The sequence below is a fragment of the Somniosus microcephalus genome, chromosome 2, assembly GCF_052327205.1.
Source record: "Somniosus microcephalus isolate GS21.2 chromosome 2, FLI_Smic_1.0, whole genome shotgun sequence".
Classification (NCBI taxonomy): domain Eukaryota; kingdom Metazoa; phylum Chordata; class Chondrichthyes; order Squaliformes; family Somniosidae; genus Somniosus; species Somniosus microcephalus.
In genome coordinates, this window is record NC_140988.1 from 383768803 (window position 1) to 383791856 (window position 23054).

The following is a 23054-nucleotide window of genomic DNA, read 5'->3' on the forward strand; positions in this document are numbered from 1 at the left end:
GCCCAATATGACAGATATTTTTCCTTTTGCTGAGTGACGATTGTGTTGGGTCGAATTCTTTGTGTTACGCTGTCACTGCCACCCCCTCTCCTCTCTCCCCCTCACCCTCTCCCCCTCTCCTCTCACTCCCTCCCCCCTCTCCCCCCTCCCCTCTCCCCCCTCCCGTCTCCTCTCTCTATCTCTCCCCTTCACCCCTCCTCCCCTCTCGCCACTCACCCCTTCTCCTTCTCCCTTTCTCCCCCTCACCCCCTCTCCACTCTCCCCCTCTCCACTCTCCCACTCTCCACTCTCCCCCTCTCCACTTTCCCCCTGTCCCCTCACCCCTCCCCCTCTCTCCCCCTCACCTCCTCTCCCCCTCCCGTTTCCCCTCACCCCTCTCCCCTCTCCCCCTCACCCTCACCCTCTCTCTCTCCCCCACTCCCCCACGCCCCCTCTCTCCCGCTCTCCCCCTCCCCTCTCCCCCTCTCCCCTCGCCCTCTCTCTCTCTTTCCCCCTCTCCACTCTCTCCACTCTCTCCCACTCTCCTGCTCTCCCCCTCACTCCCCTCACCCTCCTCTTCCCCGCAATCCCCTCACCTCTCTCCCCCTCTCCCCTCACCACTCACCCCTCACCCACTCTCCCCTCACACCTCACCCACTCTCCCCTCACCCCTCCACCACTCTCCCTCTCTCTCCCCCTCTCTGATCCCCTCTCCCCTCACTCCCTCTCCCCATCCCCTCTCCCCCTCCCCCCTCTCCCCTCTCCCCCTCTCCCCTCACCGCCACCCCTCACACCCTCTCACCCTCTCCCCTCTCCCTCTCCCCCTCCCGTCTCCCCACACCCCCTCACCCCTCCCTCTCTCCCCTCTCCTGCTCTCCCCTCTCCCCTCACCCCCTCACCCCTCACCCAATCTCCCCTCACCCACTCACCCCTCTCCCTCTCTCTCCCCCTCTCTCCCTCTCCCCCTCCCTTCTCCCCTCTACCCCTCACTCCCTAACCCCCTGCCCCTCTCCCCTCTCCCCCTTGCCCCTTTCCCCTCACCCCCTCTCCCCTCACCCACTCTTCCCTCACCCACTCTTCCCTCACCCACTCTCCCCCTTTCCTCTCCCCCTCACTCCCTCTCCCCTCACCCACCCACCCCTCACTCCCCTCACCCCCTCACCCCTCACCCCTCACCCCTCTCCCCTCTCCCTCTCTCCCTCTCTCCCTCTCCCCCCTCACCACCTCACCCTATCCCCTTCACCTCTCCTCCTCTTCCCCTCCCGTCTCCCCTCACACCCTCACCCCTCTCCCCCTCCTCTCGCTATCTCCCCCCTTACCCCACCTCCCCTCTCCCCCTCAACCCTCACCCACTCACCCCTCACCCATCCTCCTCTCTCCCGCTCTCCCCCTCCCCTCTCCCCTCTCCCCTCTCCCCTCTACCCCTCTCCCCTCTCCCCCTCACTCCCTCACTCGCTCACCCCCTCCTCGCTCCCCTCTCCCCCTCACCGCTCTCCCCCTCTCCTCTCAATCCCTCACCCCGCCTCCCCTATCCCCCTCACCCCTCACCCACTCACCCCTCACCCGCCCTCCTCTCTCCCTCTCAATTCAATTCAATTCAATTCAATTCAAATCGCTTTATTGGCATGACAAGGTACATCTTATGTTGCCAAAGCATCGAAAAACATTCATGGTTGTACACAAAAATACAGATCTATCCATACAGTGTATAAACAGATATATCCCTGAGTGTATAAATATACATTCATATAATTTGTATATACTCTTTTCTTATATTTAGTGGTTGTCCCTCTGTTTATGGCAAGCTGTAACATAGTGTGCCGCTAAGGTTACACAATTTCTCTCTTCCCCTAGTAGGCATGGGAGTTTTTGGTTGTCATTCAGATTTCTGAATTCAGGGCAACAAGATGATCCTCCTTGGCGACTTCAACGCCAGAGTTGGAAAGGACACAGACCTCTGGGGAGGTGTGATCTGCAGAGAGCGGGTAGGGAAAGCCAACTCCTCCTGACGAAATGCTTAGAACATGGCCTTGTCATAACCAACACCTTGTTCCATCAGAGAGACAAGTACAAGGCTTCATGGCAACACCCTCGCTCCAAGCACTGGCCTCTGCTGGACTACGTCATCGTCCGAGCGAGGGACCGCAAGGACATCCGCATCACCCGCGCCATGACAGGAGCTGACAACTGCTGGACAGACCACCGCCTAATCCGCTCTGTCATCTCCATCAATGTAGCCCCAAACCAGCGGCGGCAACAGAAAAAATGCCGCAGGAGAATTAACGCTGGAGCACTCAAAGACCCCGCTAAGAAAGCCCTATTCAGCCTGTGCCTCACAAACAACCTGACGACTCCCAGTGATGCAGAGACACAGAGTGCCCACAGTGTCTGGTCTGCACTCAAGGCCTCCATAATCAGCACCTGTGAAGAGACGCTCGGTCACTCCACCAGGAAGCACCAAGACTGGTTCGACGAGAATGACCAGGAGATCCAGGAGCTAATAAGCCGCAAGCGCAAGGCATTCCTGATCTGGAAACAGCAACAGAACTCGAGAGCAAGAAAGCAGCTCTACAGACACCTGAAGGCCGAGGTCCAACAAAAAACTCGCGACCTAAAGAACAGATGGTGGGTGGAGAAAGCGCAGGAGATCCAGCAGCTAGCTGACAACCACGACGTGCGTGGATTCTTTAGCGCAGTCAAGACCATCTATGGCCCAAGCACCCAAGGCCCTTCCCCACAGCGAGCCAAGAATGGAGAGGTACTCATCAAGGACAGAGAGGCAGTCAGTGCGCGCTGGAAGGAGCACTTCGAAGATCTCCTTAACCGCGACTCTGTCTTCGACATGAGTGCCCTCAACTCCATCCCACAGCATGCTGCCCGCCACCATCTCAGCACAACCCCAGCCCGGCATGAGGTTGAAAAGGCCATCCGACAACTGAAGAACAACAAGGCCTCAGGAGCAGATGGAATCCCCGCCGAGGCACTAAAGCATGGCAGAGAAGCACTACTGGCGCTGGAAAATAGACAACAATGGAGTTTGGCAGTGCTTAATGGTATGTACTTCAATGCAAGGAGTCTAGTGAATAAAGTAGATGAGCTGAGGGCACAGATAAACACGTTGGAGTATGATATTGTAGCTATTACTGAGACATGGCTGAAAGAAGGGCAGGAATGGCAGCTCAACATTCCTGGTTGCAGGGTTTTCAGATGAGATAGCGAGGGGGTTAAAAAAGGAGGGGGTCGCAATATTGGTTAAAGGAACAATTACAGCTGTGAGGAGGGATGATATGTTAGAAGGATCATCCAATGAGGGCCTATGGGTTGACCTGAAGAATAAAAAAGGGGCCCACTGCTGGGAGTGTACTATAGACCCCCGAACAGTCAGAGGGAGATAGAAGAGCAAATATGTCGGCAAATTTCTGAGAAGTGCAAAAACAATAGGGCAGTAATAGTAGGGGATTTCAACTATCCTAATATTAACTGGGCTAGAATCAGTGTAAAAGGTATAGAGGTTGCAGAATTCTTAAAATGCATTCAGGAGAACTTGTTTAGCCAGTACGTAGCAAGCCCAACAAGGGAGGGGGCGGTTCTGGACCTAGTTTCAGGGAATGAAGCTGGGCAGGTGGAAAGGGTATCAGTGGGAGAGCATTTTGGGGGTAGTGATCATAGTTCAGTTAGATTTAAGGTAGTTATGGAAAAGGACAAAGATAGACCAGGAATAAAAGTTCCCAATTTTACTAAGCCGAGATGTGATTTAGCAAAAGTGGACTGGAAACAGCTACTGTGAGGTAAATTAGTGTCAGAGCAGTGGGAGGTGTTCAAAGAGGAGATAGTGAGGGTTCAGAGCAAGTATGTTCCCTTAAAGAAAAAGGGTGGGACTCCCAAATCTAGAGCCCCCTGCATGAAAATAATAATAGGATTGGGCAGAGTCAACATGGACTTATGAAAGGGAAATTGTGTTTGACAAATCTGGTAAGAGTTTTTTGAGGTTGTAACTAGCAGAATAGATAAGGGGGAACCAGTGGATGTGGTGTATTTGGATTTTCAGAAGGCATTTGATAAGGTGCCACACAAGAGGTTATTAAACAAAATTAGGGCTCATGGGATTGTGGGTGATATAGTAGCATGGATTGAGGATTGGTTAACGGGCAGAAAACAGAGAGTAGGAATAAATAGAAACATAGAAACATAGAAGATAGGAGCAGGAGTAGGCCATTCGGCCCCTCGAGCCTGCTCCGCCATTCAATGCAATCATGGCTGATCATCCAAATTCAGTACCCTGTCCCTGCTTTCTCCCCATACCCCTTGATCCCTTTAGCCTTAAGAAATATATCCAACTCCTTCTTGAATATATTTAGTGAATTGACCTCTACTGCCTTCTGTGGCAGAGAATTCCACAGGTTCACCACTCTCTGGGCGAAGAAATTCCTCCTCATTTCTGTCCTAAATGGCCTACCCCTTATCCTTAGACTGTGACCCCTGGTTCTGGACTCACTGACCATCGGGAACATCCTTCCTGCATCTAGTCTGTCCAGTCCTGTCAGAATTTTATAAGTTTCAATGAGATCCCCTCTCATTCTTCTAAACTCCAGCAAGTTTATTTTCAGGATGGCAGGCTATAACTAGTGGGGTACCACAAGGATCAGTGCTTGGGCCTCAACTATTCACAATCTACATCAATGATTTGGATGAGGGGACCAACTAATATATCCAAGTTTGCTGATGATACAAAGCTGGGTGGGAATGTAAGTTGTGAGGAGGATGCAAGGAGACTTCAAGGGGATAGAGACAGGCTAAGTGAGTGGGCAAGAACATGGCAATTGGAATATGATGTGGAGAAATGTGAAGTTATCCACTTTGGTAGGAAAAATTGAAAAGCAGAGTATTTTTTAAATGGTGAGAGATTGGGAAATGTTGGTGTTCAGAGGGACCTGGGTGTCCTTGTACACGAATCACTGAAAGTTAACATGCAGGTACAGCAAGCAATTAGGAAAGCAAATGGTGTGTTGGCCTTTATTACAAGAGGATTTGAGAATAAGAGTAAAGATGTCTTACTGCAATTATATAGGGCCCTGGTGAGACCACACCTGGAGTATTGTGTAAAGTTTTGGTCTCCTTACCTAAGGAAGGATATACTTGCCATAGAGGGAGTGCAACGAAGGTTCACCAGACTGGTTCCTGGGGTGGGGGGATTGTCCTATGAGGAGAGATTGAGTAGACTAGGCCTATATTCTCTAGAGTTTAGAAGAATGAGAGGTGATCTCATTTAAACATACAAAATTCTTACAGGGCTTGACAGGGTAGATGCAGGGAGGATGTTTCCCCTGGCTGGGGAGTCTAGAACCAGGGGTCACAGTCTCAGAATAAGGAGTCGGCCATTTAGGACTGAGATGAGGAGAAATTTCTTCACTCAGAGGGTGGTGCATCTTTGGAATTCTCTACCCCAGAGGGCTGTGGAGGCTCAGTCGTTGAGTATATTCAAGACAGAGATCGATAGATTTTTGAATATTAAGGGATCAAGGGATATGGGGATAGTGCAGGAAGGTGGAGATGAGGTAGAAGATCAGCCATGATCTTACTGAATGGCGGAGCAGGCTCAAAGGGCCAAATGGCCGACTCCTGCTCCTATTTCTTATGTTCTTATGTTATGATGTCAAGGGGCATACAGGGTAGGATAAAGGAAGCTTTTGTCAGATACTGAGAGCTCAATACTACAGAAAGCCGAGAGGAGTATAGAAAGCGCAGGGGGGAAATTAAAAAGGAAATTAGGAAAGCAAAGAGAGGGCATGAAAAAATATTGGCAAATAAAATCGAGGAAAACCCAAAAATGTTTTATAAATACATAAGGAGCAAGAGGATAACTAAGGAAAGAGTAGGGCCTATTGGAGACCAAAAAGGTAATCTGTGTGTGGAGGTGGAAGATGTGGGTATGGTTCTTAACGAATACTTTGCATCTGTCTTCACAAAAGAGAGGGATGATGTAGACATTGTAGGTAATGAGGAAGAGTGTTAAATATTAGATGGGATAAACATAGTGAGAGAGGAAGTATTAAGGGGTTTAGCATCTTTGAAAGTAGATAAGTCGGCAGGCGTGGATGAAATGTATCCCAGGCTGTTAAGAGAAGCAATGGAGGAAATAGCAAAGGCTCTGACCATCACTTTCCAAACCTCTCTGGCTACAGGTGTGGTGCCAGAGGATTGCTAACATTGTACCATTGCTTAAAAAGGGAGAAAGGGATGGACCGAGTGATTACAGGCCAGTCAGCCTAACCTCGGTGGTGGGAAAATTATTGGAAAAAATTCTGAGGGACAGGATAAATCTACATTTAGAAATGCACGGATTAATCAAGGACAGTCAGCACGGATTTGTTAAGGGCAGGTCGTGTCTGACTAACTTGATTGAATTTTTTGAGGAGGTAACAAGGAGGGTCGATGAGGGTAGTGCGTTTAATGTAGTGTATCTGGATTTTAGCAAGGCTTTTGATAAGGTTCCACACGGCAGACTGGTCACAAAGTTAAAACCCATGGGATCCAGGACAAAGTGTCAAGTTGGATGCAAAATTGTCTCAGTGGCAGGAAACAAAGGGTAATGGTCGAAGGGTGTTTTTGTGACTGGAAGGCTGTTTCCATGGGGTTCCGCAGGGCTCAGTGCTGGGTCCTTTGCTTTTTGTGGTATATATCAATGATTTGGACTAGAATGTAGGAAGTATGATTAAGAAGTTTGCAGATGATACAAAAATTGGCCGTGTGGTTGATAATGAAGAAGAAAGTTGCAGACTGCAGGAAGATATCAATAAATTGGTCAGGTGGGCAGAACAGTGGCAAATGGAATTCAGTCCGGAGAAGTGTGAGGTAATGCATTTGGGGAGGGCTAACAAGGCAAGGGAATACACATTAAATGGTAGGACACTGAGAAGTGTAGAGGAACAGAGGGGCCTTGGACTGGAGAATTTAAGCTATGAGGAGAGATTCGATAGGCTGGGGTTGTTTTCTTTGGAACAGAGGAGGCTGAGGGGAGACTTGACTGAGGTGTATAAAATTATGAGGGGCCCAGATAGAGTGGATAGGAAGGACCTATTTCCCTTAGCAGAGGGGTCAATAACCAGGGGGGCATAGATTTAAAGTAATTGGTAGAAGGTTTAGAGGGGAGTTGAGGAGAACTTTTTTCACCCAGAGGGTGGTGGGGGTCTGGAACTCACTGCCTGAAAGGGTGGTCGAGGCAGAGACCCTCATCACATTTAAACAGTACTTGGATATGCACTTGAAGTGCCGTAACCTGCAGGGCTACGGACCAAGAGCTGGAAAGTGGGATTAGGCTGGATAGCTCTTTGTCGGCCGGCACAGACACGATGGGCCGAATGGCCTCCTTCCGTGCCGTAAATTTCTATGATTCTATGATTACCCTGTAATAAGGGTAGGATTGCATATTTGTTTTATGATATGGAGAGCAGTTGGGAATTGATTGAATCTCACCTTTGAAAACTTTATTGTGTTCATTTGGAAATTTCTTGTAAAATAAACCAGTTCATAACTGGCCTCATTTCACGAGTGTACTTTTGAATCTGCTTTCCAAAAAGATAGGAGAAAGCATGTGGCACGCAAGATCATAATATCAAGAACACCCAATGTGGGTCACGCCATTGGAGAGTAAAATGTAGGCCCATGAGTTTGTATCGTGCCCTCTTCCTCCTGATATATGAACCTAATAGCTGGGCTGAGGGGCAGTAACACAGTAATCAGTGGTATCTGCATGCTATGTACCATTGTCTGAGCTGTTGGGGTGTAACATGAGGATTGTAGCTTCTCTCCTCTTCTTGGGCAGTCCCTCGGAACCGAGGATGACTTGCTTCCACACTAAAAATGAGTTCTCAGGTGACTGATGAGTCCAATGTGGGACCTACAGTCTCTGTCACAGGTGGGGCAGACGGTGGTTGAAGGGGCGGGTGGGTGGGGTGCTTGGGTTGACGTGCGCTCCTTCCGCTGTTTGCACTTGGCTTCCACTTGCTCCTGGTGAAGAGACTCGAGCTGTTCGGCACCTTCCCGGATGCTTCTCCTCCACTTTGTGCGGTCTTGGGCCAGGGATTCCCAGGTGTCGGTGGAGATGTTACACTTTTTCAAGGAGGCTTTGAGGGTGTCTTTGAAGCGTTTTCTCTGCCCACCTGGGGCTTTCCTGCCATGTCGGAGCTCCGAGTAGAGCGCTTGTTTTGGGAGTCTCGTATCGGGCATGCGGACGATGTGACCGTCCATCGGAGCTGATCGAGCGTGGCCAAAGCTTCGATGCTGGGGATGTTGGCCTGAGCGAGAACACTGATGATGGTGCGCCTATCCTGCCAATGGATTTGCAGGATCTTGTGGAGGCAGCGTTGGTGGTACCTCTCCAGTGCTTTGAGGTGCCTGCTGTACATGGTCCATGTCTCTGAGGCATACAGGAGGGTGGGTATCACTGCTGCTCTGTAGACCATGAGCTTGGTGCCAGGTTTGAGGTCCTGGTCTTCAAACACTCTCTTCCTCAGGCGACCAAAGGCTGCACTGGCACACTGAAGACGGTGTTGGACTTCGTCATCGACGTCTGCCCTTGTTGACAGTAGGCTCCTAAGGTATGGAAAGTGGTCCACGTTGTCCAAGACCTTGTCGTACATTTTGATAATCGGGGGGCAATACTGAGTGGCGGGGGCAGGTTGGTAGAGGACCTTTGTCTTATGGATGTTTAGTGTAAGGCCCATGCTCTCGTATGCTTCGGTGAAGGTGTTAACGATGGTTTGGAGTTCGACCTCAGAGTGTGCGCAGCCGCAAGCGTCATCTACATATTGTAATTCGACAACAGAGGATGGGACGACCTTGGATCTGGACTGGAGGCAACGGAGGTTGAACAGTTTGTTCTGTAAATTAGCTCCACTCCAGCGGGGAGCTTACTGAGGGTGAGCTGGAGCATTGCAGCCAGGAAGATCGAGAAGAGCGTTGGTGCGATGACACAGCCTTGCTTGATCCCGGTCCATACGTGAATTGGGTCTGTGGTGGATCCGTTGGTCAGGATCACGAGGATTATAGTACAATGATCAGAACTGAGGAGTGTAACACATCAGCCTGTGGTATGGTTATGTTATGCTTTCTTTAATTTGTTCTTGGGATGTGGGGAACGCCGACAATGCCGCATTTATTGCCCATTCCTGGTTTTCCTTAGAAAGTGGGAACTTTCTCTCTCTCTGCTGCATTCTTTGTGCTGATGCTGCTTCCACAACGGTGTCAGGTACGTAATTCCCGATCGAGTCACACACCATCCTGACTGGACAGATATTGTGTTCCCCTCATTAACCCAGAGAGAATGAAGGAACTGCAACATGTGTCCACCTCACAATGGTGTGTGACTTGGTGGATAACCTGAAGGTGATGGTGTCCCCATGATCACATAACGATACAGCTCAATTTTTACCCCAACACCTTTATTCGTGTAAATGGTTTGACAATAATTGAGGTCTTCTACAAAGTGATGCCTAGCTTTATTCTCTGCTATATCTGTGTTAGCCTAAAGTCAATCATTGTAATTGCTTACCGAATATGTGGAAAGACTTTTATCGCTCTAATGACAGAAACTATCATATCACTGTCGACAGGTTCATTTACAGGAACATATTCATTTAAAAACAAAGATAAACAGAAGCAAGATGGCAGACCAAATACCATCCAGTACCCATGGAGACTGGAGCATCCGTGATATTTCCATTAAAACAACAGTGCCTGAAGTCATTGTAACACCTCGATTGCCAGTTTGGTGGTTGGTGTCAAAATCAACAATCATCAGAATATTGCTCACATTATCCGACCGTACTGCTAAATATGGTTTGGATTGCAATCACAATATTAATCCTCTCAGTAACCCATTCTTAGGGCTTGCGGGAAATGTTTGGAAGTGATTGGAATCGAGCACCTCCGCCAATCTTCCATTTAAATGCAAACGGATGGGTCAGGGAGGGATGTGCTCGGGACACAGGCACCTGTTTCCTTTGCTCAGTTACCTGCTAACCTATTTACCAATGTGCTCTGCTTACAGGTTAAGGCTACCTGCAATCACTGGGAGAGGACAGCAAGTTGGCCAGCCCCACTGGAGCAGAAGTCAACGTATCGAGGGCTCACCCTCCCTTTCTTCTCCCTCAGTCGTTGAACGTGCTGTTGCCTCACAAACCTGTTGTTGAGGTGTCGGGAAGCAAGGGGGAAGATAGTGGTATAAGAACATAAGAAATAGGAGCAGGAGGAGGCCATTCGGCCCCTCGAGCCTGCTCTGCCATTTAATGAGATCATGGCTGATCTGATCTTGGGCTCCGCTCCATTTCCCTGCCCGCTCCCCATAACCCATCACTCTCTTATTGTTCAAAAATCCACCTTAAATATATTCAATGACCCAGCCTCCACAGCTCTCTGGGGCAAAGAATTCCACAGATTCACTACCCTCTGAGAGAAGAAATTCCTCCTCATCTCCGTTTTAAATGGGCGACCCCTTATTCTGAAACTATGCCCCCTCGTTCTAGATCCCCCCACGAGGGGAAACACCCTCCCAGCATCTACCCTGTCGAGCCCCCTCAGAATCTTATATGTTTCAATAAGATCACCTCTCATTCTTCTAAACTCCAATGATTATAGGCCCAGCCTGCTCAACCTTGCTTCATAAGTCAAGTATGTGAAGAGCTCCATAATAAATCCATTTAATTTTATTTGTATGTGGTGTGACTTTGGGTAGTCTTGAAAGGTTCTTAGTGATAGTTTGGAACAGGAGCATGGCAAGTTTAATCCACATCTTTGGCTACTTTCTCACAACCCCCACCCCCTACCCCTCTTCCAATAGGATAGCTAGAGAAATATCTATATTTTAAGAAGATAGAACATGTTCAGGGAACTATAGACCAGTCATCTTAACATTGGTGGTAGGAAAGATAATGGAATCCCTACAAAATGTAGGGGGTGGTGTTTGGGGTCAGCTTTGCCTCTGACTTATGAGTGGTTCGAATCGCTCCCACTCCCTTGGTTCTAGACCTGGGACTTATTTGGAGGCTGTAATGAAATTGCAGCAGACAACTGAATTTTGGTGAAAGAACTTTGATCTTTATTTGAGAAAGAAAATACACAACACAATAATCTTAACACTCTAAATTGGGGGAGCACTTTGGAATATACGAGGGAAAATAACAATAGACAGAATAATTCACCCCTCCCAATCCCACTTCACTAGCTAAGTTGGGCTCCAGAGGACCAGGGATAATGCTTACCAAATGAATCCTTGACAGTTGAGCTGGTTCGCGGTTTCGGGGTTCGCTGGATGTGTTGGTTGGTGCCTGCTGTACCCCGGACACGGTAGAGGACTTCAACTGCATGTCTGGTGATGTTCTGGATCGCTGACACTGTTGAGAACTTCTGTAGAAAACTGGTGCTTCCAGAAAGAGAGCACTCCTGTTGCTTCCAGAGAGAGAGAACTGCTTTTCTGAACTGACTGCTGAACTCTGTAGAGAGAGAGAACTGCTTGAACTGCTCCTTGATGATTTCCTTGATGAACTCCCCTCGATGAACTAACTGCTTTCTTGTAAAAAACAGGCCTCCAATTATATTATTCGAGGCCTGCTAATCTTCGTGCCAGGAGGACAAAGGGATTAATTAAGAAAGGGAAAATAGAATATGAGAGTAAGCTTGCAGAGAACATAAAAACTGACTGTAAAAGCTTTTATAGATATGTGAAGAGAAAAAGATTGGTGAAGTCAAGCGTAGGTCCCTTGCAGTCAGAATCAGGGGAATTTATAATGGGGAACAAAGAAATGGCGGACCATTTAAATACATATTTTGGTTCTGTCTTCACAAAGGAGGACACAAATAACCTCCCAGAGATGTCGGGGAACATAGGGTCTGATGAAAGGGAGGAACTGAAAGAAATCAGTATTTGTAGGGAAATGGTGTTAGGGAAATTGATGGGATTGAAGGCTGATAAATCCCCAGGGCCTGATAATCTACATCCTAGGGTACTTAAGGAAGTGGCCCTAGAAATAGCAGATGCATTGCTGATCATCTTCCAACATTCGATGGAATCTGGAACAGTACCCATGGATTGGAGGGTAGCTAATGTTACCCCACTATTCAAAAAAGTTGGTAGAGAGAAAATGGGGAATTACAGACCGGTAAGCCTGACATCGGTAGTAGGGAAAATGCTAGAGTCCATTATAAAAGATGTAATAGCAGAGCACTTGGAAAACAGTGACAGGATCGGACAAAGTCAACATGGATTTACAAAAGGTAAATCGTGCTTGACTAATCTACTGGAATTTTTTGAGGATGTAACTGGTAAAATAGATAAGGGAGAACCAGTGGATGTGGTGTATTTGGACTTTCAGAAGGCTTTTGATAAGGACCCGCATAAGAGATTAGTGTGTAAAGTTAAGGCACATGGGATTGGCAGCAAGGTATTTGTTGTATCCGTGTGTTAATGAAGACACGGAATGCAGGAGTTGGTTTACATGTGTTTACTGGACAAAGTCTGGAGGTGAACTAAAAGATACAAAACACGATACAGGCTTATATAGCCCGAGTGGCCATTACCGGCATTACAGTACACAGGGGCTCTTAAAGGCACATACACCACAATTCCTCCCCTTTTAGACAACCAGTACATAACATTTTAAGTAATTGTTATTTAACATGTTTACAAGAGCAATAATCTACATATTGCTGCAGTTAATCAATTATAAGTCAGTCTCTCTGGAGGCTTCCTGACTCGGTCCGGATAACGCCTCGGTGGTGTAGTAGTTTTCGGTGGTGTAGTAGGTTCTTTTGGCAAGGTCGATTCGGCTGGAATGACAGTGTCTGGTTCATCTGGTTCTAGCATCACCGGATCGGAGGTAGAGACTATGGGTATCTCTGCTTCATCATCAGGTGTATAGAGTTGTGGTGTAGGTTGTCCCTTTTCGGATGAATCTATGATCTGGTCAGCATGGCGCCTTATTATGCTTTCTCTAATGTCCACGGTATACATCAGCGGTCCTAGTCATGTGCAAATAGTTCCAGGCTGCCATTTCTCGGTACGGTAGTCCCGGGCCAAAACTTCTTGACCTATCTGGAAGGTTCTAGTTGGCCTTTCATTCATGCCTTGAAATTGCCGGTTCTCTACGTCCCTTCTGATGTTTGGCTTGATCAAATCCAGCCGGCATCTTAGTCTTCTATTGAAAAACATCATGGCGGGAGTCTGGTTTGTAACCATATGTGTTGAATTCCTGTATGAAATATTAGATGAAATAAACAGTGAGAGAGGAAGTATTAAGGGATTTAGCAGCTTTAAAAGTGGATAAATCCCCAGGCCCGGATGAAATGTATCCCAGGCTGTTAAGCGAAGCAAAAGAGGAAATAGCAGAGGCCGTGACCATCATTTTTCAATCCTGTCTGGCTTCAGGTGTGGTGCCGGAGGACTGGAGGACTGCTAATGTGGTACCCTTGTTTAAAAAGGGAGAAAAGGATAGACCGAGTAATTACAGGCCAGTCAGCCTAACCTCGGTGGTGGGAAAATTATTGGAAAGAATTCTGAAGGACAGGATAAATCTTCATTTAGAAAGACACGGATTAATCAAGGATAGTCAGCATGGATTTGTTAAGGGAAGGTTGTGTCTGACAAACTTGATTGAATTTTTTGAGGCGGTAACAAGGAGGGTAGATGAAGGTAGCGCATTTGATGTAATGTATATGGACTTTAGCAAGGCTTTTGATAAGGTTCCACATGGCAGACTGGTCACAAAGTTAAAAGCCCATGGGATCCAGGGCAAAGTGTCAAGTTGGATTTATAACTGGCTTGGAGACAGGAAGCAGAGGGTAATGTCTGATGGGTGTTTTTGTGACTGGAAAGTTGTTTCCAGTGGGGTTCCGCAGGGCTCAGTACTAGGTCCCTTGTTTTTTGTGGTATATATCAATGATCTAGACTTGAATATAGGGGGTATGATTAAGAAGTTTGCAGGTGATATTAAAATCAGCTGTGTGGTTGATACTGAAGAAGGAAGCTGTAGACTGCAGGAAGATATCAATAAATTGGTCAGGTGGGCAGAACAGTGGCAAATGGAATTCAATCTGGAGAAGTGTGAGGTAATGCATTTGGGGAAAGCTAACAAGGAAAGGGAATACACATTAAATGGTAGGACACTGAGTAGTGTAGAGGAACAAAGGGACCTTGGAGTGCATGTCCACAGATCCCTGAAGGTAGCAGGCCAGGTAGATAAGGTGGTTAAGAAGGCGTACAGAATGCTTGCCTTTATTAGCCGTGGCATAGAATACAAGAGCAGGGGGGTTATGCTTCAACTGTATAAAACACTAGTTAGGCCTCAGCTAGAGTACTGCGTGCAGTTCTGGTCACCACATTACAGGAAAGATGTGATTGCACTAGAGAGGGTACAGAGGAGATTTACAAGGATGTTGCTGGGAGTAGAGAATCTTAGCTATGAGGAAAGACTGGATAGGCTGGGTCTGTTTTCCTTGGAACAGAGGAGGCTGAGGGGAGACCTTATTGAGGTGTATAAAATTATAAGTGGCATAGATAAAGTGGATAGAAAGGACTTATTTCCCTTAGCAGAGGGGTCAAAAACCAGGGAGCACAGATTTAAAGTAATTGGTGGAAGGTTTAGAGGGGATTTGAGGAGAAATTTCTTCACCCAGAGGGTTGTGGGGGTCTGGAACTCACTGCCTGAAAGGGTGGTAGAGGCAGGAACCCTAACCACATTTAAAAAGTACTTGGATGTGCACTTGGGCTGCTCTAACCTGCAGGGCTACGGACCAAGAGCTGGGAAGTGGGATTAGGCTGGATAGCTCTTTGTTGTCTGGTGCTGACACGATGGGCAGAAATGGCCTCCTTCCATGCTGTAACTTTCTATGGAAAAAATAAATTTGACACCGAGCCAGATAAGGAGATATTAGGGCAGATAGCCTCAGCAACTGAAGGCACGGCCACCAATGGTGGAGTGATTACAATCAGGGATGCTCAAGAGGGCAGAATTCGAGGTGCGCAGATACCTCGGGGTGGGTCGTGGATCTGGAGGAGATTACAGAGATAGGGAGTACAATGGTTTCTTTTATCAATACTGCCACTTCCTGGGGGTATATGTGCACAAATCGTTGAAGGTGGCAGGGCAGGTTGAGAAAGTGGTTAAAAAAGCATACGGGATCCTGGGCTTCATAAATAGAGGCATTGAGTACAAAAGCAAGGCAGTTATGATGAACCTTTATAAAACACTGGTTCGGCCTCAACTGGAGTATTGTGTCCAATTCTGGGCACCGCACTTTAGGAAGGCTGTGAAGGCCTTAGAAAGGGTGCAGAAAAGATTTACGAGAATGGTCCAAGGATGAGGGACTTCAGTTATGCGAATAGACTGGAGAAGCTGGGGTTGTCCTCCTTGGAGCATAGAAGCTTGAGAGGGGATTTGATAGAGGTGTTCAAAATCACGAGGGGTCTAGACAGAGTAGATAGAGAGAAACTGTTCCCATTGGCGGAAGGGTCGAGAACCAGGAGGACACAGACTTAAGGTGATTGGCAGAAGAACCAAAGGCGACATGAGGAAAATCATTTTTACGCAGCGAGTGGTTAGGATCTGGAATGCACGGCCTGAGAGGGTGGTGGAGGCAGATTCAATCACGGATTTCAAAAGGGAATTGGATAAGTACCTGAAGGAAAAAATTTGCAGGGCTCCGGGGAAAGGGCGGGGGAGTGGGACTAGCTGAGGTGCTCTTGCAGAGAGTCGGCACAGGCTCGACGGGCTGAATGGCCTCCTTCTGTGCTGTAACCATTCTATGATTCTACAACAGTGACTACACTTCAAAAGTACTTCATTGGATGTGAAGCGCTTCGGGAGGTTGTGGTCCTGAAGTGGTGAAAGGCGCTATAGAAATGCAAGTTGGTTCTTTCTTACCTCAGCAGAAATCAGAGATCTCTCCTGGGACTGGGTTGTCTGCATGACCCTGAACCATGCTTCACTGAATTCCAACCCTTTTTCCACCCATCCCGAATTCCGATCATCGTGGGCGCTATGTATTATTCCGCTATGCATAAGAACATAAGGACATAAGACGTAGGAGCAGGAGTCGGCCATTCGGCCCCTCGAGCCTGCTCCCCCATTCAATAAGATCATGGCTGATCTGATCTTGGCCTCAAACTTCACTTCCATCCCCGCTCCCCATAATCCTTGACTCCCTTACTATTCAAAAATCCGTCTATCTCCACCTTAAACAAGGGAAATAGCGCACAAGATGTATTTTCCTCCATCTGTGTCCCTGTCGGCCAGCTTCGTGATCAGCCGTCGGGAAGGATTTGAAATTTAAAAGGCTGGTTTTGAAACCAATCAAAGCAGGAAATGCTGAGTTTGAGCAATGTCCCTCCCACCAGCTGAGTCAGGCACTGCAAATAACACGGGCACCCAGCTTGCGATATGCAAATATCCCTGACCCTGAGCTCTGAGACAAGCTGGGGTGGGACAGCTTAATCCAAGTCCACCCCCAAAAGGCCTCCCTCTGAATTCTAGCTGTAGACCCTCCACATGGTTCACACCCAAACCGCACGTCTGGAGTTAACAGGCTCATACTTCCGCAATTACAATTTCTCCTTCAGGAGATCTATAGATTGATGCTCGTACCAGCTGACTTATACAGATACTCGCTGGGGGCCCGGCGTTGCCAAGGCTTTTTTGTAAAAAGGCAGTTTACAAGGTCGCGCGGTTTACGACCGGCCACTGCCGTTCCCCCACTCTGTGTCTCGGGCCAAGCAGTTGTCAGGCCCGGCCCGAGTGACCCCAACTCACCTCCCGCTCCGACGGGCCGCCGCAGCTGCCCCACTCGCTGTTGAATAAAAGCAGTGAAAAAAATGGCGGCTACATTTCGGGAGGCTGCAGGATTAGGTCCCGCCCACATACTGTAGGATTGGTCAACCATCACGTCACTCAACGCTAATGAGCGGTAGGATTGGTCAGCCGCTAATGAGCGGATTTTTGAAGGTTTTTTGTATACTGTCCGAACAATTTTTGTCTGACCAAAAAGTAAATATGCCTATGACACTCTGCTAATTATAAGCTTTCTTTTGATATAACATATGTGTAGGTACGCTCTATAACTTTTGAGTGTATAGCGGACATACACACAGACAGACAGACAGACAGCACTATCCTTTTATATATATATATATATAGCTGAAGTGCCCGGCGGTGCCGAGGGTCTTTTGAGGGGATGTTGTTGTTGGAAGAGAGAGAGAGAGCGACTGGGGGGAAGAGAGAGAGCGACTGGGGGGAAGAGAGAGAGCGACGGGGGGAAGAAAGAGAGCGACTGGGGGGAAGAGGGGGGAAGGGGAAGAGGGGGGAAGGGGAAGAGGGGGGAAGGGGAGGGGGGGAAGAGGGGGGGAAGGGGGGAGGGGAGGGGGGAGGGGAGGGGAGGGGGAAGGGGGGGAGGGGAGGAGGGGAGGGGAGGGGGGAGGGGAGGGGATGGAGGAGGGGGGAGGGGAGGGGAGGGGAGGGGGGAGGGATGGGGGAGGGGAGGGGAGGGGGTGAGGGGAGGGGGGAGGGAGGGGAGGAGGGGCGGTGCGAGGGGGGGAGGGGGCAGGAGGGGGGGGAGGGGATGGGGGAGGGGGAGGGGGGAGGGGAAGGGGAGGGGGGAGGGGAGGGGGGAGGAGGGGGAGAGGGGGGGAGTCCCCGAACCCCACCCCCGATGACCCTGAGCCCCGCCCCCCGATGTCCTCGAGCCCTGCCCCCCGCCCCCCGATGTCCTGAGCCCCACCCTCCCGAGGCCCGATCTCACGAGGCCCGATCTCCCGAGCCCCGCGCCCCGCCCCTGATCTCCCGAGCGACGATCTCCCGAGGCCCGATCTCCCGAGCCCCGCCCCACCCCGATCTCCCGAGGCTCGCTCCCCGATCTCCGGAGGCCCGATCTCCCGAGCCCCCCCCCCGCCCGAGCCGGCTTTAATAGCAGAGAGAGAGACGCCGCCGCTCAACCTATCGTGTGAGGCCCGGCCGGACTCAAGTCGCGCGCGCTGACTCCTGCCCCACCCGCCTTTACTAACATGGCGGCGGTGGCGACGCTCGGCTCAGGCCCGCCCCCTCCAGCCTTCACAAAGATGGCGGAGATCGTGAGCCGCTTGTTCAGCGCGGCGGGAGGTGCCTAGCTCGGGCGTGGCTGGGCAACAGAGGCCCAAGCTTAGAGGCCTGGAAAAATGGTTAAAGGTAGGAATATTCTAGATGTTACAGAAAAGATTTATAAATTAATTAACTTTTTTTTAAAAACAATTTGTGTCTTAAAAGCGACTTTTTTTTTTGCTGGAAATGTAGATTTGAAAAGAAACACGCAGAAAGCGGGAAAAAGAAATGAAAAGTTTGGAATTCAAGATGGCGGCGACTCACCTCGGTTCAGAACGATAAGGCCCGCCCATACACGCACCGATTGGTCGACCGTCAGGTCACCGAAGCATAGGATTGGTCAATCGTCCCGTCACTCGACTCTAGGAGGGCTCGCCCGCAAGCGCCAGGATCCCGCCCCCGCCACGCAGCGATTGGTCGACCGTCGGGTCGCTCGACCGTACGATTGGGCGACCTCGACTTCACTCGATGCTAATGAGCGGATAATGAGCGGAATGTTGAATGTTTTTTGGATACCGCGGGCGCAATTTTTGTCTGGCCAAAACGTAAATACACTTATGACGGTTCTGGAATCGTAAGCTTTCTTTCGATGTAACACACGTGTAGGTACGCTCTATAACTTTCGAATTTATTCAATACAGACAGACAGACAGACAGACAGACAGACGGAATGACAGACAGACAGATCGACCGCTTTATATATATACGGCTGAAAATTCAGTAGCCTTAGCGCCTCATTTGAGGCGCTAGAGGGCCTTGCGCCGGAGTTATGGCCAGTAGTGAAATTCCCTGGGGCCCTAAATCGGCGTTGCTCTGGTAGCGCTGCGCCGGCACCGATGATGTCATCGGTGTGCGCAGCGTCCCGGTTGCCGTGGTAACCCACCCGAACTCCGAAATTGAGTTGCGGCCGCCTCGCCCGTGGCAGCCGCAACCAGCGTTTTGTCAGAGGTGCCTTACTGCAGTTAGCGCCGGCGCATTAAAGGCCCCGCGGCGGCCAGCCGCTTTCCCGCCGGCCGCCTGCCCGCAGCTCCCTCCCCGGACTTCTCTCCCCCACCCCCCCCCCGGAACAGATGCAAGCCCGGCACTTGTCCGAGGTGCCGGGCTCATTTTTAAGCAGATTTGCGCGGGCCGCGGCCGGGTGCAGGCAGCTCCTCCTTAACGGAAGGAGGAGGCCTGCACTTCCCCAGCCTGCCGCACCACATCGGGTGCCGCAGCGCCGGAATTGCGGCGCGAAACGGCAGTTAGCGCCCTTTTCCAGGCGCTAAGACCCTTCAGTAGCGCCGGCAGCCGTTTGGGCGCGGCGCCACTGAATTTTTGGCGCGCGCAGGGGACTTAGCGCCAGCACTAATTTCCGGCGCTAAAGCCCTGGCTAAGCCAAAACCCAATTTCTAGGCCATAGATTATAAAGATATGGCCAGATAATCTGTTTTAGTGATGTTGGTTGAGGAATAAATATTAACCCAGGACACCGGGGAGAACTCCCCTGCTCTTCTTCGAAATAGTGGCCATGGGATCTTTTACATCCACCTGAGAGAGCAGGCGGAGTCTCGGTTTAACGTCTCATCTGAAGTACGGCACCTGACAGGGCAGAACCATCTGAGTACTGCACTGGAGTGTCGGCCTAGATTTTAAGCTCAAGTCTCTGGAGTGGAATGTGTGCCCACGAACTTCTAACTCTGAGGCGAGAGTGATATCGCTGAGCTGACACAGCTAGAGGGTTCCAATCTGTGTCAACAAGGACTGCAAAGAGGTCCCGATCACAGAGAAAGCTACAGATGAGCCAGGTCATTAACCCACTAACCTAACTTCCCCTTTTTACCATCAATATGATCCCTTCAATTGCCATCCATTTTAGGCGAATCAAGGGATATGTGGATTGGGCGGGAAAGTGGAGTTGAGGTCAAAGGTCAGCCATGATCTTATTGAATGGCGGAGCAGGCTCGAGGGGTTGTATGGCCGATTCCTGCTCCTAATTCTTTTGTTCCCCTTACATTGCCATCTATTTGCCCCATTCAATTGTCATTCTTTTCCTCTTCAATGGTCACCTACTTCTCCCTGTTATTGCCATTCATTGTCCCTCTTCAATTGCTATTCATTCACCTCCGCCCCACACCTACCCAAGATGGCTGCTACTGTATTGGACTGGGCACTCTGTCCTCTCGGGACCCTGGTTGGTAAAAAAAAAATCAGTTTGTGCTGTTTCAGTAAATGTGTGACTTGTGAAATGACTTGAGATTAAACGAGTTTACAATCTTCACAGGGAACAGCTGAAAACTGAACTGGAAAAGCGAGCCGAGGATTGCCGCGTGTTTGTGAAGCAGTTCCCAGATTGGAGAGACCAGATTAATGGACACGTAAAGGAACTGCAAGAGATTGCAGACAGCATTGATGACTATCACAGGGGCACCACCATCGCCAATGTCACAGGGTCTTCAGCGGCCGTCGCAGGCGGGCTCCTGTCCATCTCGGGAATATTGGCAAGTCCTTTCACGCTAGGCACCTCGTTAGGTCTCAGTGCTGTGGGAGCCGGGATAAGTGCGACCGGTACCGCCGCCAATCTTACAGCGGGCATCGCCGAAAGTATATCACAGTCCAACAGACAGAAAAGAGTTGATGAAATCATAGAACAATATAACAACCTCTGTAGAGACATGTCAGAGTATCTGAACGAGGTCTACAGTGCCATTAAATCCTGGAGCCATAACCTGCGGGTAGAAATCAGGAGACACAAGTCTAGTGAAGACATGTCAGACTTCCTCAACGAAGCCTGCAGCGCAGCTCAGTGCAGTGAGACCGATGCAGAAGATCCAGTTCGAGGGGAGCCGAGGAGCCTTTCAGCATCTGACCCAGACACTCTGGTAACGGCAGCGAGCCGGGGAACCGCCAACATCAAAGAGCTGTTTTCCGGATCCATTCCCCTGCTGTCCGCCGTCACCAGAGTTATTTCAGGAATCTTTACAGCCATCCTGGTGGTGAGCAACATCTACTCCATAACAAAGAATTCCATCGACCTCAGCAATGGGAGCAAGACGGAGGTTGCTAAAACCATATGGGGTGTGGCTGTGAAGATGGAAGATGAGTTAATGGCCTATGAAGACATTGCCGAATTTCTGAGCCTAGTTTTAAAGGTAGATTGAGTCACCCTGGAGGGGCTCTACCAGTCTGCGGCTGTGACTCCAGCAGGTCAGCCAACTCACCCCCTCTGGTGTGTTCACCCTTTCACTGGGGGTTGGGCTGGAGTTAGAGCAAGAGACTGATCGAACCCCCGCAGAACCTCAAGCTCGATGTGCTAATGGGTGGGTTTTAGTTGTGTTTGACTCTCTGACCAATTATTCTCTCTCTTAGGCAGTCCCTCGGAACCGAGGATGACTTGCTTCCACATTAAAAATGAGTTCTCAGGTGACTGATGAGTCCAATGCGGGACCTGCAGTCTCTGTCACAGGTGGGGCAGACGGTGGTTGAAGGGGCGGGTGGGTGGGGGGCTTGGGTTGACGTGCGCTCCTTGCGCTGCCTGCGCTTGGCTTCCGCTTGCTCCCGGCGAAGAGACTCGAGGTGTTCGGCGCCTTCCTCGATGCTTCTCCTCCACTTTGTGCGGACTTGGGCCAGGGATTTCCAGGTGTCGGTGGGGATGTTACACTTTTTCAAGGAGGCTTTGAAGGTGTCCTTGAAGCATTTCCTCCGCCCACCTGGGGCTCTCTTGCTGTGTCGGAGCTCCGAGTAGAGCGCTTGTTTTGGGAGTTGAACTGATTGAGCGTGGTCAAAACTTCAATGCTGAGGATGTTGGACCGAGCAAGAATACTGACATTGGTGCGCCTATCCTGCCAATGGATTTGCAGGATCTTGCGGCGGCATTGGTGGTACCTCTCCAATTATTACAATGGGGTAGTCGGGCAAATATTTCAACTGTTTTTACCAATTTAGCACCAGACAAAAAATGACCAAGCGACTGTTGGTTAGGGGTACTTAATGCCAGTTCACACGTTCCCATTTATAGTCACAGTACACCCTACAATACAGATGTAGTAAATGAGCAAAAGCTTCAAGACAGCTGACACAAGCTCAACCACCCACCCCCACCCCCCAAAAAAACCTAACAACTCAAAAATGGTCTTGGCATAAGATGAGGAAGGCCAATTGACCCATCTTAATTCATCTATCCCGAAAAACCCTTAAATGATTCCAGGGTTTTTGCTTCCACTGCTCTATTGGAAAATCATTCAATATGTTGATCAATCTCTGTGTGTGAATAAGAATTTCCTTAGAACATTCCAAATTTACCCATTACCTCTGACCCCGTGTCCTACTTTCTCAGCTTAATTTAACATAATGGCCCAGAAATTCGGGTCGGGGGCTTCCCGCGGGTGTAAGCCCCCGACCTGCACTTACCTAGCGCGCCGGCCGTTGAGCTGTGGGCCCGCGTGGGATTCCAATCCTGGGCCTGCTCCAACTGCCGGCGCGCAGTGTTTGCGTATCCCAGGGGCGCAGTTAGTTCGAAGCGTCCCCTGGGATCACGTGGGCCATGGAGAGCCAATGGTAGCAGGGAATGCTTCATTCATAAGTTTGACAGGAAGAGCTGTCAAACCTATAAATACTATAAGCCCCAAAACATCACTGAATCTTCAAATACTTTTTTTTTTTAATCACATTTTTAAAATATAAATTACATGAAATAACTATTTTAAACAATAATGTAAATTTTTGAAAAAATTAATTACATTTTCTAACGGGGCTAAAAATAAACTTCCCTTTCTTTAAAGTATTTAAAAATAATAAACCTGTGGAATTTTTTTTTAATTTTAATTAATTCACCACTTACCTTGTTAAAAGCAGGCCTTGCGACTGCGTTTTAAAAGTGTAACTGCTGGAGACTTACCCTCCCGGAGAAACCTGCAAACAAAAACGTAAGTTCGATGCGCACGCGCTGCCTCTCCGGCGCACGCGTTCCACCTCTCAACC

The 23054-nt window shown here is 49.3% G+C and overlaps 1 protein-coding gene across 1 annotated transcript; it reads left to right on the forward strand.

Annotated features, from left to right (window-relative positions):
- Positions 1–2969: 2969 nt before the first annotated feature.
- Positions 2970–21550, forward strand: LOC147123819 (apolipoprotein L3-like). The gene is made up of 2 exons (XM_085967283.1): positions 2970–3032; positions 20333–21550. Exons 1-2 carry the CDS (start codon positions 2970–2972, stop codon positions 21233–21235), a joined length of 966 nt encoding a protein of 321 aa, XP_085823409.1. The 3' UTR covers positions 21236–21550.
- The last annotated feature ends 1504 nt before the right edge of the window (positions 21551–23054 follow it).

Bases quoted from the DNA above. Each gene is read 5' to 3' on its own strand.
- LOC147123819 (XM_085967283.1), top strand. From the start codon at position 2,970: ATGGCAGAGAAGCACTACTGGCGCTGGAAAATAGACAACAATGGAGTT. The intron at 3,033-20,332 runs GTATGTACTTCA...AAATGACTTGAG, and splicing joins GAGTTTGGCAGTGCTTAATG to ATTAAACGAGTTTACAATCT.